We start from the raw sequence: 14,261 nt of genomic DNA, 5'->3' as shown, positions 1-14,261 counted from the left end.
TAAGCATTAGTTACATTGATGAAAAGAATGGGTTAATTTTGTTTTTGATTTTCCAAAATCATTAAAGTGATACTTTGGAGGAGACAGATATTGCTTAATAGGAAAATATCTTACTTTATATATACTAAACATTATTATCTCATTTTAGCTATTTGATACTACAGTAATAGTGCTGGTTTTACTGCTGGTTGATGTGCTAGCTAGTTTGATTCTGCCGATCCTTTCCCACCTAACAGTGATCATCATGGAGGTTGACAGAGTCACCAGTAGGATTGCATCTACCAGGCATACTGCCAGGCATAAAGCATTACTCTTTTCTGTTTTGTCTTGGGGTTTGTTTGTTTTTTGGTTTTTTTGAAAAAACAAGTGACAAGTTACAGGTAAACCACAGTTAGCATTAACCACACTACAGGATTTGGGTCCAATGCAAAATTATGGTTAATTGAAAATGAAATCTAACTATTTGCTTTTCTCCAACTACTGTGGATGAAACAAGAATGTAGGATGTCCATGAGCCTGTAGTTTGTTGCAGGTTGATCTCATCATGAAAAACTGGTTTTGTGTGATGCCTGAATGTTGACATTGAACATTAACTATGAAATTATACTTGTTCAAAACCAGAGATTGCTGACTCGAAGTTATTGTTAAGAAGTTAGTAAGTATACAAAACTGTGACTTCAAGTTTCCTTCATTTTTCTTTTTCTTCTTCTTTTGCAGGGATATAAAATTACAAGGATTCCTGTGCTTGATTTTGTAGTTACCAATAATTTGGCACAACACCTGCTTTAGTGCTTTTTGTCATCAGATAAGAGAGAAGACATGTTAAACTCAAAATAAAGATACAGTTTTGTCAAACAAGGAACTTGTGCAGTATGTTCTGTACTAAACTGAAAGACCTGAAAATAACTGGCGAGTGTCCTTTCTCCTTACTGACTCAAAGTGGCATTTCTGGTGAACATGAGGAAGAATGTGTTGAAGTGCCAAATAGCTCAAAGGCTCCTTTGCCAGTCTGCAAAGAGAAGGATACTCAAGGAGACCTTCCACAAAGGAAAACCAGCAGGAGCAGAGTGTATCTGCACACTTTAGCTGAAAGCATCTGCAAACTCATATCTCCAGAGGTAATTTTATTTTAAAAAACAATATTTTTATTAAAGTCATCCAGCTGATCTTTAGGGAGACTCTTTTAAATAGGGATTGGGGGTGCTATGGCTATCTAATGCTTTTGAGTTTCAATTTCCATTGGCCCTACTAACCATGGTAAGTGAATATGGAAGTTGTACTCCAAAACATCTGAAAGACCAAAGGTTCCCTATCCATTTTTGTAAAATAATACCCTGTAACAAATTATTTAAAAAGCAAGAAAATATTGATCCTAACACACCTTTCTGTCTTTGTGTTCTTGATAGCATTTGTTTTTGTTTGAATTCCCATTTATGTCAAATTCTATTGCATGAAACCTTCTGCATCATTGTACTTAACTACTTCTGTGTTCTAGAAAAGGAAACTAATACAACGGTTACTTTACTGTACATGATGCTTGGTGCTGTAGAATCACAGAAGCAGCTTAGAGGAGCAGGATGGACTGTGTTGCTACTTGTCAAGGCTTTTTAAAAAAAAATCATACAGTTTTATACAACAATATAATCATAGCATTGGAAGGGACTACAACCCCCTGCCATGTGAAAACACACAATTAAAGCACTCACAGGGGCTATCTTTCCAACTTTTGTTTAAAGTCTAGAAAGAAGGAGAGTCCACCACCATCTTAGGCAGTCTAGTCCACTGTCTAACAGCTCTTACAGTAAAAAAGTTCTTCCTAATGTTTAGATGGAATCTCATTTCCTATAATTGAACCCAGTGGTTCATGTTCTAGTCTATAGAGCAAAAGAAAACAACTCATTTGATCTTCTACATGACATGCCTTGAAATATTCAAAGATACTTATCATGCCACCTCTCACTCTTCAAGAGAGACACTTCCAGACATTTCTGCAGGGCTGCCGCTGTCTGGAAGCTCAGAGCCATGAGGTCAGTCTCAAAGAAGATCAGCCTTTCTGACATTATTGTAGTCTGGCTAGAAGGATCTGTACAGTTGCTGGGGTTCTTGCTTTTAGGCTTCCTAATATTCAGAAGGCAAAAAAAAAAAAAAATGAATAGAAGAAGCTATGACAATACATGAAAGACAGTTACTTGCAGCCCCATTACCAGCTTCATTTTAGGCATGTTGATTTGTTCCAGAAGAGCATTCTTTGTGCTGACCACAATATCTTTGGTGCAGATGGCTGGTGGTCTCTAGTCCCATTTTCATCCTGTCAATGCTTCTGTGAGTTTCCTTTCAATTTCGTCCTGGGTATATTGGCACCAGTCTTTATTTCATGTCTGGAGCTGTTCCTTGCTTAGTGGTACTAACACAACCTGTGCTAGTACGGTGAATGCCCAGGTTTTCTCAAGTTGCCACTTAGGCACTAGTTCTTAAGATTAGTCTTAACCAAGCATATTGGGTTCTATCCAAAGATTTTATTCCATTCACAAAAAGAGCTTGTATTCACAAAGTACAAACTATTTTGCAAGCAGAAGGAATGCATCTTTGAGAAGAACTCTCCTCCAGCAGTTCACTTCCTAAGTACAACAGCTGAGGATAAAACCCACTGTAATTATGTCCCGTTGCAATCAGCTAGATTTATATCTTATATAAAATTGAAACAATCTTAATAAATCATTCAGCATTGCATAGATGCCTGTGACTTGTGGTGCACACATGTAACAACTGTACTGAAAGAGCAGCTAATTTGCTACCAAGCGAGGTTCACTGTACTATTATCATTATTATTTACTGATTCTTTCCATGTGTACCCTATGTTTCTCCTGCCAAGAGACCCAAGGTGGCTTACAAACTTTAAAATAAAAGTTCAGCTGAAAATGTACTGTTACAATTTTTTTTTAAAATGAACAAATAAACTCTTAACAACTTATGAACAGGTTGCTTCAAAAATCATATCAGTTTAGGCCACTACATCTTCACAGCAAGACTTCTAGAATGTTCCATATCCTTCAAACTTTTATGTTGGTGGCCACATGACTGGGTTCTTTTTGTGGTGGCACACAACTTCTGGAATGACCTCTGCTCCACATTATGGCAGGCAGCAAATAACATACACTTTGACATGCATGAGTTAAAAAAATTCAATTCATTTTCCCCAAGTATTAACTGGTCAATATTATTGCAGTTATTATACTGTTGTTTGATAGTATTTGTTGCTGAATGATTTGTTGTTAACTGCTTTAGACAGGAAGCAATATGGAAGTATTTTATATAAATAAATAAACAATGCTTGTTGAAGCCATATTGTTTATAGTGTCTTTTTGAACAATAATAAAAGTTTTCACAAACTGGAGGAAAAAAGAAATAACTGTAAATTCATAGATTATAAAATACTAAGTTTCAGTCCAAAAAGTCAAAGCACTGTTAAGGGCAAGGGATTTTACTAACTGTCCATTTTTTAAAATTTTTAAATTTGTTTTGAGGCTGAAACATCCCATACTTTGAAAATAATATCATTATTTTTCAACCTTCCCCTCTTGGAATTGTAAGAAATATAACCATATCTCAGAAAAAACTTTAAATCTATGTGAGATTAGGGCAAAACAAGCCTCATATGGTAGGTAATAAACCATTCCATAGTGAGACAGGTAGTATCCTAATTCTGAATCAGACTAATGATAAATGCCAAATCTATAGTACTTGAGAACAAATGTTCCTGTCAGTTTTATTTTTTTAAACAAAAATAGATTAGAACAAGCATCTTGTATTTATATCTAAAATGATGAAGAGCTGTATAAGGCTGCCGGACATTTTAGGCCTTTATAAATACATATAGAAGTACTGAGGTCCAGATGCACCTGTGGAACTTTCTGTGCTTTGTAAGTTACACCAGGTGGCAAAGGGTTAGAACGTTACTTACAAAGGTCCAGATTCTCATGTGGGAACTGCTTACACCATATGTGGAAAAATTGGCACCTGATTGCACCCATATCCTTAGATGGTCTTAGCTTTAGTTAGCATCTCTTTCCACTGACTAACTGGCAAGATCAACTTATGTTACCCATTTTCCACATGGAAAACTCCAAAACCGAAACGGTCATTATCGTGCCCTGGATCAATGCATGCTGCTTCCATTGACGTCAGTGAGAGTAAGGATCATGGGGATGTTGCAGTGTGGCCCAAAATAGTATTTGATGAAATTCAAGATACTGGTGAATGGACGTGGGGTTTTGTTTGCTCATTTATTCATTTGAGTTAAAAAAAAAGAGAGATGCTGTAGAGTCATGTAAGGAGTTGGAAAGTCTTTCACATACTGTTTCCATTTAGATATAAAATTAATTACATCTTGTTTTAATAAGGTAGAACATTAGCACATTTCTTTTTATATCAAATGTAAAACACATCCTACATCAAGAATACAGCTTTCCTTGACCCAACATAACCTTCCATTCTGCCTCTCTTCATTCTATTAAACAGCTATATAGCAATTTTTTAAAATCATGTAATAAAATTGACCTTTGGTGCTAAAACCAAATTACCAAGTGCTATAGATGACCAAACTTAATACTGTTTTTTTAAAGAAAAGAATCTATAGTTTTCCTGTTAGATATACTATAGAAATATTGACTTTGATACTTAGATGTGTAAACAGCTGACTATTGGGAATACTCTAGCTGTGCATTTCACAGACAGGTGATTAGGCTGTACCAGGAAAGGACAACATTGGTCCCTTTCACACTATACAATTTCAGTGTTATGCATTCTTTTTCATTGCCATGATTCCATCCTATCGAATCCTGGAAGATGAAGTTTGGGGGTGGTTATTTAGCATTCTTAGGCCAAGACAATGCCTCATCCAAACTCCAAACCCCAGGATTCTTTAGGATGGTCTCATGGCAGTTGAGGCAATTTCCACTTTAACTGCCATGAGACCATCCTACAGAATCCTGGGGTTTGGAGTCGTTGGCCTGTCCTTGGCCACACTTCAACTGAGAATGTGATTTTAGAACATTTTAAAATGACTTTTTTTTTAGCCATGAAAATCTAGATATTCACTTTTGCTTCAATGCAAAACTTAAAAAAGGTCAAATTGCACTAGAGAAAGGTCTTGCATTGGGGACTTCCAGGAGTGTGTTTTTCCCCTCTTGAGAGAAGAGCACTTTTCCTGGCATTGGCAGCACAAAGGGCAGGACCCAGAAATAGCAAGTGGGAAGCCACACAGTAGTCGGATGGTGGCATGTTGTCCACACACCAAGTCCCATCCTTTGATTTTGGCACACAGTACAGATGCTGTGGGAAAGAATGGCCTGAGTTCTGTGCTCTAATCTGCACCATGATTCAATCCTATGGGATTCTGGGTTTTGTAGTTTGTTCTGACACCAGGGCTCTCTGACAGTGAAAGTTAAATAGCTCATAAAATGACAAATCCTAGAATTTCATAGCTTTGAACCATGGCGGCTAAAGTGGTGTCAAACTGGACTATTTCTGCAGTACAGATTAGAAATGTGTTTGTGACCTGAAGAAAGTGTGGAGGATTGTCAACTGACACAATAGCACAAACAGCTGTGACATATGGCTAAACTGGTAAAGTAAACCTTCCTCATACTTATGATGCATTCCTGGAAGTTTGTAAGGCAGTTCAATAAGGGATGTCAATAAGGCAATTCAGTGGTTTATGTTAAATATTATTACAATAAATGTTGCAATATTCTCCTTCTATTTAAAGACTTTAACATGGAAAGATTCCATTTGCTCTGCTGTTTTGTGTGTTCCATCTATGCTTTTTTTTCAACTGACAGAGCCAATGCAGACACAAATTGCCTTCCTTCACGGAACTGAATAGACAGCATATAGGATGGGTGTAGGAACTACATTATAGCTATTATTAATTACTGAGTTGGGATGGATGAAGGGTAATACAGTATATTCAGTGGATACAATTTACATTGCATCTTCTTTAACCCACAATTATATGTAAGTATAAGCCCAGTTTAAAAATATCATTACAAAGTTGTTGGGATAGTAACATCTGGGACTGGCACAATCTATATTAGTTGACTGAATTGTTTATATTTCCATAACAGCGATGTTCCAAAACTGTATATTGTGTTGGTGTAGAAAGTTGTTATGTGATCTTCCTAATCACTATGGAGGTGTAGCTCCTTTAACATAGAACCCCAATAAATGAAAACAGGCATCACATCTCAGTATGTTCAAAACAGATATTGTTATTGTTAGTTGGGAATAATCCGATTTGAGGAATAAATGTACTTTTGGTGATGTTGATCTAGGAATAAGTGTACTTTTGGACTATCAGTGCCTGCATGGTCCAAGCAGGTATATATGTGTGCCTCATTCTGTCATTATAAGATAAGCTCCCTCTACCCAGGTCACTGTTGAGTGGGTGTATTCTCCATTTTAAATGTTTGGTTTGCAGCTTAGGGGATGTTTCTGAGAATTAACACCTAGATATTCCAGGTGTCTGGAGTGACTAGGAGTGCCCTTTCTTGAAGAAACCGGATTTGACATGTGGCATTCATCTCTGTGTCACTTCCACATTATTTTACAATACTTTATTCTATGTGAAACTGCATTTGAAAATTCTGCAGAAGCTGAGTTGGTCCAAAATCTGACTAAAGTTTTACATAAAGTACACAGCCATGTGCAAAGAATCCTTGGATTGGGGCCTTTCTATTTAAATATCTTCCTCTACTTAATATGTGGTGTGTTTGATTTAGATGAAATGGGCTGGGGTTCATCTGAATGATACTCAGGTTATTTCCATCTTTAATTCTGTTGTTCAAAAAATCAAATTAGTATATTTTTAGTACCAATATTAGTACTGAGCTATTAAATGCCACTTGAACTAAATTATTAAATGCCACCTTTCTCGTTGCAGTTTGAAAGGTTGTACCTTGCATTTCAAAGGACACTAGCAAATAATAATATAAAAGAAATCCGGTAAGTTACACATGCTTGAAATAAATATATGCAATAAGGGCAATACGTGTACCTGACAGCTAAGACATAAGATAGTTGTCATCTCAATTTACCAGTTTCATGTCATTTAATACCTACATTTAATTTATAAAACCAATTTTTTTAAAGTTACTTATGGGGATTATTTTTTACCTTCCCTATGTGTGGACTATGGTAATTTTTTTGTTCTTCCTTTGTTCTTGATAGAGTGATTTGATAGAGTAGATCTACACTGTTAAATTATGAATTGAAAAAGAATAAATTAATTTATATGATGCAGCACCAAAAAAGCACCGTATAGCTGCAATGCTGTGGCTATGGCGCCTTTTCGAGGGTCCTTTTCATGCCCTCAAAAGGCTGGATCAGGGCTGCAGCATGCAGTTGCCATGGCCCCGATCCTCCTCTTAAAATGGGGTGCCACAATTGAGAAGGTCCTCTCCCATTTGTTCCCATGGTAGATTGCTCCTAATGATGGGACAGAGAGGAGGGCTGTGCTGTTAGTAATTAGATCCATTCAATCATAGGCTTTATTTTTTTATTTTCATATGTTGATCTAGAAATTTTTAATTTTCTCTTATGCCTCATTTATAGGAATTTTGGGGAAAGGGAAGACTTTGAAAAGCTTATCACAGATCATGCAAATATAGCAGGTAATGAATAACAACTGCAACTACTTTGTTGATGTCATTGTGTACCTCCAAGTCATTTTTTACTTATGGCAACCCTATCATAAGATTTTCTTGGCAAGATTTTCTTGGCAGAGACGGTTGCCATTGCCATCCTCCAAGGCTGAGAGAGTGTGAGTTGCCCAAGGTCACCCAGTGGATTTTTATGCCCAATCAGGGATTTGAACCCTATTCTCCAGAATCAGTCCAACACTCAAACCACCATCTATATCTCCTTAATGGTTTGTTAAACATCTCAGGTGCTTTCCTTTATGTGGTGAACTGATATAGTCTCTTCTCACAGGGCTTGTAGTACAAAGGAAGGGATACAATTGAAGAGACAAATGGCTGTATTTAAGTAGTTTATATTTTGAGAACACAGCGGGAGATTGTCTTCAACATCAACAGTGTAGTTTCACACAAAGGATGTGTTAATTCAAACTTGTTTTTGTCTACTGTATCAACAGATATTTTCTTGCTCAATTGTTGCCTGACATGTGAAAATACTTGTGTTGTAGAAAAATCACATTGTTCTAGCTTTAGGTACACAGTATTTGCTCACTAAGCAAATGTGATCTTTTTTCTTTTCTTGTGACAGTTATTGCTTTGTCTTTATTATGAACAGGCACATTTGTCACAATAAGACTTATGAAGATGTTCCCTGTATCTAGTGGCTGGCAATTTATTTCTTTAACTGAAACATTTCTATGATGTCCTTCATCACATTACATTCAAGAATACTATATTACACAGATATTGTTTAGAACCTTTAAAAATATAACTAGGGGAACATTTTGTTTCAGTTCTTTTTAAAAACATTCTGCAGGAGTTGTGCATTCACGGTTGTACAACTCACATGGGCACCATTCAAATAAGCCCCTAATATGTGAAATGAAAAATATTAGTTTTTTGTATCTCATTTTCTTACAGCAAGAATGGTGATTCTTTAGTCCTCCATACATGTTGTTCTACAATTCACATGTGTTTGTTGTGTACCTTGAAGTCATTTCCTACTTATGATTACCCTAGGCAAACCTGTCATGGGGTTTTCTATGGAGGATTGGTTCAGTGGGCATTTGCCTTTGCCTTTCTCAGAGGCTGACAGGATGTGACTTGCTCAAGACCACTCCAGTGGGTTTCCACAGCCAAGCATGGATTTAGACCCTTGTCTCCAGGGTCATAGTCCAATGCTCAAACCACTACGTCAATTTCCATGGTCTCTTACAGTTGGGGAAGAGAATTAAAGCAGAAGACATTTGGAGGGCCAAATAGTGTTTTGTTTGATGGGCTTGATTGCTTTTCTGTTCTGCTCACTCTTCTTTGCCTTTTTTAAACCACAAAAATGTTGATGAGTTGATTCATTTCCCTGTATAGCACAGGGATGGACATCTTTCCAGTGTCATCTCTCTGTACCTAGGAGATCCCTTCAAAAGCTAGCCTAGCAGAATCTGAAGATCATATGTGAAGCTGCAAACATGGATCTGGGACCTATGCAGCTGCTACTTTAATGAAAATACCAGGAATAATTTGCAGGGGAGATGCTGCAGCAGATGGAGGAATTGATAATGTTTCTTTCATGCACAGATCTCCACAGGAATCCACCTTGCTTTCTTTGCTCTTCCTTTCTTTCCGTGCCATGTGAGGAAAAGTTGTGGTGGTAGAAGGCATCTGCAAGGTCAAGCAGCTAAGCAGCTTCTTGCTTACTTTTTCTCCTCTGCAATTTATGCAGATACCTGAAGCTTGGTAAAGTTACTTTGTTGGACTACATCTCTCAGGCCTGGCTGTGCTGCATGGGGATTATAAGAGTTGTAGTTACTGATAAAAGTCACTTTTCCAAAACTGCATATACTACATGCGTTGCTTTCAAATGAAGAAGTGACAACTCAGGTTCTCAGATGTCTGTTGCCTACCAATTGTTTAATATGGCTATTGGTTCTGAGTAGTCAAACAGTGCCTTGCTTTGACCATTTGGAAGGACTCTTGTTCAAAGTCATCTGTAGCAAATGTCCACCAGATTTTTGTCCTGTATAAATAGCTATCTATTTAGGTATCTGCTATTTATTGGGTGTATCTCCACTGTCTAAATAATGCAGTTGGACACCACCTTAAGTATTGTAGCTCTATCCAATAGAATTCAGGAATTTGTAGTTTTACAAGATCTTTACCCTTCACTGCCAAAGAATGCTAATGCCTCACTAAACTACAAAATCCCAGGATTCTGTGGGATGGAACCATAGCAGTTAAAGTAGTGTGAAACTGCATTATTTCTACAGTGCAGATGCTCCCCAAGTAGTTTGTTCCTACCATCCAAGTCTCAAGAGATTGATAACTGAAGCATTCAGATGCTGATCTGAAATGGCTACATTAGTCTGAATATCTGTAGTAATGGAAAAGAGGATTGGAATAAAGGGAAAAGTGAAGAGAAATAACATTGAAAATCAGAGGCATGTGAGGTTGTGGAGGAAGTAGAGGAATACTTCTTATGGTAATGTTTTATGTTTGCAGGAGTCTCAGTGAACATTATTAAGGAATCCCTTGGTGAAGAGCTGTTCAAAATATGTTACGAAGAAGACGAACACATCCTAGGTGTTGTTGGAGGGACTCTGAAAGACTTTTTGAATAGTTTTAGTACTCTGTTGAAGCAGAGCACCCATTGCCATGAAGCAGAAAAGAGGGGTAGACTTGAAGAAGTTTCCATACTATGCCTGGAAAAGGACACCGATTTCTTAAATGTGTACTATTTCTTTCCCAAGAAAACAACTGGTATTATCCTGTCGGGCATCATTAAAGCAGCTGCTCACATTCTGTATGAGACAGAGGTGGAAGTGACAGTCATGCCCCCCTGCTTCTGCAAGGACAGCACTGAGTTTATTAACCAGCCATATTTGTTGTACTCTGTACAAGTAAAAAGTGCAAAGCCGTCCTTATCACCATGTAAACCTCAGTCTTCTCTCGTGATACCTGCTTCTATATTCTGCAAGACTTTTCCATTTCATTGCATGTTTGACAAGGATATGACAATTTTGCAAGTTGGCAATGGTATCAGGAGACTGCTCAACAGGAGAGAATTTCAAGCAAAGCCAAATTTTGATGAGTGGTTTGAAATCCTGACCCCTAAAATTAATTGTACCTTTAGTGGGATCATGACAATGCTGAACATGCAATTTACCATAAGGGTGAAACGAGGGGACAACGCTCTTAAAAAATCAACTGGGGTAAGAACTGGATTATTACATTATATCTGTCTGCCTGCCTGTCTTATTTTGTCCATTCATATGACTCTAATTCAGGTACAAGACTATAGTAATAACATTTATATGTTATTAGAACAGCCAGTGAGTGGATACATAAGATATACTGATTTATTTTTATTTATTTTTTACTGTGACAATAACATCAATTAGAAGCTTGTTGTGGGATTGGTGAAGCGATAGCAGAAAGCTTGCGTGCATTAAAGGTTCACAATTATTTCATGCCATTTCTTTCCCAATTAAAGCCCCAAAGTAGAATTGTGAGCTGGTTTTTTTTATGTATTTGTTAATGGAAGGAAGATCTCTTTGAGCCAGACTGCTCACCACTTGTTAAAACTGTTTTGAGCTGTGTTGAGTAGGACTGCAGTTGAGTATGTGTGTGAGTGTTTGGAAGGAAGAATCCCTGTCCATTGATTTTTAGCAAATCAGGGAGAAGACATTAGAACTCTCTCCCAGTATCTAGATTTCAGTTTTGTGGTCCTAAAAAAGATGTCAATTCACTAAAGCTCTCCGGCTCTTGTATTATTTCTAGTCCTATTCCCAGTGCTGGAGAAATCTAGTGAATCTTTTGTTCTAAAGGCTTTTTTTCCCCCTTTTGAAGTTCCATGTGTATTGGATTACCACAAAACTGCTTACAGCTAAATGATGAATATAGATAAAAGGATTTAGCTATAATCTTGCTTCTACATTTCTACATTTGGTCTTGCTAATCTAAGGCTCAGATCTATACTGGGTATTCAGAATTCACTCTGCTCTGAACCCATGCTGATATCACATTAGAGCAGGATTTTCAGTCTAAGCTACAGATGTGTATCAGAGAGTAGAATTGTACCTTTTATGTTTTCATTCTAAATATTGGTCTGTAAAGCAAATTTCCCACCCAAGAGGTTGTCATTCCTTTCCTTTATAATGCTAATATAAGGACAGAAAAGGGATGTGTTTGCGAGCTGGTGGAGGTGCTTATGTTTTCCATGATTCTCATTCTTCCTATCAAATGCCACCCAAGCCATTTTAAATGGACTAGGAATGGAAATCTTAGCACATTTCATTCTTAAGAGCAAGACTAAATAATGATTATACTATTTTTATCTTTGCTGCGAGAAAGTCTTTAAAAAACCTGATAGCTTGCAAGGACTATTGGCTGATTGGGGCTTATTCTGCTAAAAACCAACACCCCAAAACCAAAGAACACGTGGAATTTGGGGGGGGGGGGTAAAAAGCAACATTTTCTGTTCAAAAACATCATGTACATTTTTTATGATACATAGGTCCAAACTGCAAAGATTTTCATCTGTTCAGGATTCTGCTTGTCAAGCTTTAAGTGATGAGGAAACCTTTTTAAAAAATCTATTTTATTAATATTTTTTAATATCCTTTCCACCTCTAAACTGATCTTGTTTCAGCAGAGGACAGTGGAATTTTATTCAATTAATAGGGTCAAAATAGATATGTTTATTATATTTGTTTGTTTTGCAGAGCAGTGGCATCATTAGGAGGGTGCAGGGGTGTGGACTGCACTGGGTGCCACCCCAGGGGGTGGTACATCTAGAGCATTGTCCCCCTCAGTAGTGGCAGCTGCTGGGGCATAGGAGCCTTCAGAGCTCCATGTGGCAAGAGCCATGTGGGACTCTGGAGACCAAGGGATGAGTGATGTCACCTTTGCAGAGGTGATTTTCCCCACCTGGTGAAAAAGACAGCTGTTTGTCATGCATGTTTTTGCATTTAGCTAGTTTATGAATGTGGACTGCCTTTACTTATCTGATAGCTGAATGTGAAGGACAGTTGTTAGGTTCTTCAAATTAGTGGACCAGCATCTCCTTGTGGAGAGTAAGGGTGGTAGGACTTAGTAGTAGAAATAATCAATAGATGTTTACTGGGGCTCCAGTCCTAGAACATCATGTGTAGAGAGTTGATAAAGCAGGCTAGTAAGTTGAATAGTAGACTTTCTAGAATTTTCATATCACTGTATCTTTCTCTCACTGTTTCAGGTTATGGACCTTAAAGGGCAGATGATCTACATATTTGAGTCAAGTGCCATCTTGTTCTTGGGATCTCCTTGTGTGGATAGACTAGAAGATTTTACAGGACGTGGCCTTTACCTTTCAGATATCCCAATTCATAACGCTCTTAGGGATGTTGTTTTAATAGGAGAACAAGCCAGAGCTCAAGATGGACTGAAGAAAAGGCTTGGGAAGCTTAAAGCTACTCTTGAGCAGGCACATCAAGCCCTTGAAGAGGAGAAAAAGAAGACAGTTGATCTTTTGTGTTCTATTTTCCCTGGAGAGGTTGCACAGCAGTTGTGGCAGGGACATGTTGTACAGGCGAAAAAGTTTAATAATGTCACAATGCTTTTTTCTGACATTGTAGGATTCACTGCAATTTGTTCCCAGTGCTCACCTATGCAAGTTATCACCATGCTTAATGAGCTTTATACTCGCTTTGATTACCAGTGTGGAGAGCTGGATGTCTATAAGGTAGAAAATTTATTGCAGCAATTTGGTCTTCTAGGAGTTAGACTGCAGCTACACTGCAGAAATAGTGCAGTTTGACACCACATTAACTTCCATGGCTCAGTGCTATGGAATTGCAGGTTTTGTAGTTTGTTATGATACCAGACCTTGCCGACAGAGAAGGCTAAATATATTACAATACTACAAATCCCAGAATTCCATACCACTGAGTCATGGCAGTTAAAGTGGTGGCAAACTGCTTAATTTCTGCACTCTGGCAGCAGCCAAGGCTAGCAAGTCTGTAATAAAATGAATGTGACCTGGAATACAGAAAATTATATGTCTAGGACTGCGGTCCCCAACACATTAATACAGAGTAAGTGTATTGACTTTATTGGCACTGTCACTAGTAAATTTATAAAATAATAATAAATAAAACTTTTATTTATATACCGCTTTTCCTTCTGATCAAAGCGGTTCACATAGTATCACTTATATAAACATATATCACAATACAAAGCAATATAACACAGAATACATTACAATCAGCAATACATTACATCAGCGGCTACATCAGCAATTTTACATAGTTCAATAAAAATCTAATACCATATACAGAAAAATTAAAAACTATCAGTTGTGGTTGGACATCCTAATCTTAATTGGAGTTTTCCATCTTTAAAGAGAATCAGGAGGGTATGCTTTCTGAAAAATATGAGTTTTCAATGCCTTTTTAAAGGCTTCTAATGTGGAATACAATCAAATCTTTTCAGGAAGAGCATTCCAATGAGCGGGGGCTGTTGCTATATAGGCTCTCTGATGGGTTGTTACTAATTTCACCCTGGGGTATTCAAGTAGATATGTCCCCGATGTTC

General features: G+C 37.5%; 1 protein-coding gene across 2 annotated transcripts in view; it reads left to right on the top strand.

Annotated features, from left to right (window-relative positions):
• The window catches only part of GUCY1A1 (guanylate cyclase 1 soluble subunit alpha 1), a 47,724-nt gene that overhangs the window by 21,046 nt on the left and 12,417 nt on the right, over nt 1-14,261 (top strand). For both annotated transcript variants that reach the window (XM_089525624.1, XM_089525625.1), the window contains exons 2-6: nt 718-1,118; nt 6,941-7,002; nt 7,612-7,670; nt 10,191-10,900; nt 12,925-13,410. In XM_089525624.1, coding sequence (XP_089381750.1) covers nt 873-1,118; nt 6,941-7,002; nt 7,612-7,670; nt 10,191-10,900; nt 12,925-13,410 — 1,563 coding nt within the window. In that variant the 5' untranslated portion in view covers nt 718-872. The remainder of the gene's footprint in view (nt 1-717; nt 1,119-6,940; nt 7,003-7,611; nt 7,671-10,190; nt 10,901-12,924; nt 13,411-14,261) is intronic.

The sequence above is a fragment of the Sceloporus occidentalis genome, unplaced genomic scaffold (genome assembly GCF_023333645.1).
Source record: "Sceloporus occidentalis isolate IW3139 unplaced genomic scaffold, rSceOcc1.0.p SCAF_5, whole genome shotgun sequence".
NCBI classification, from domain to species: domain Eukaryota; kingdom Metazoa; phylum Chordata; class Lepidosauria; order Squamata; family Phrynosomatidae; genus Sceloporus; species Sceloporus occidentalis.
This window is presented reverse-complemented; position numbering and strand designations above follow the sequence as displayed.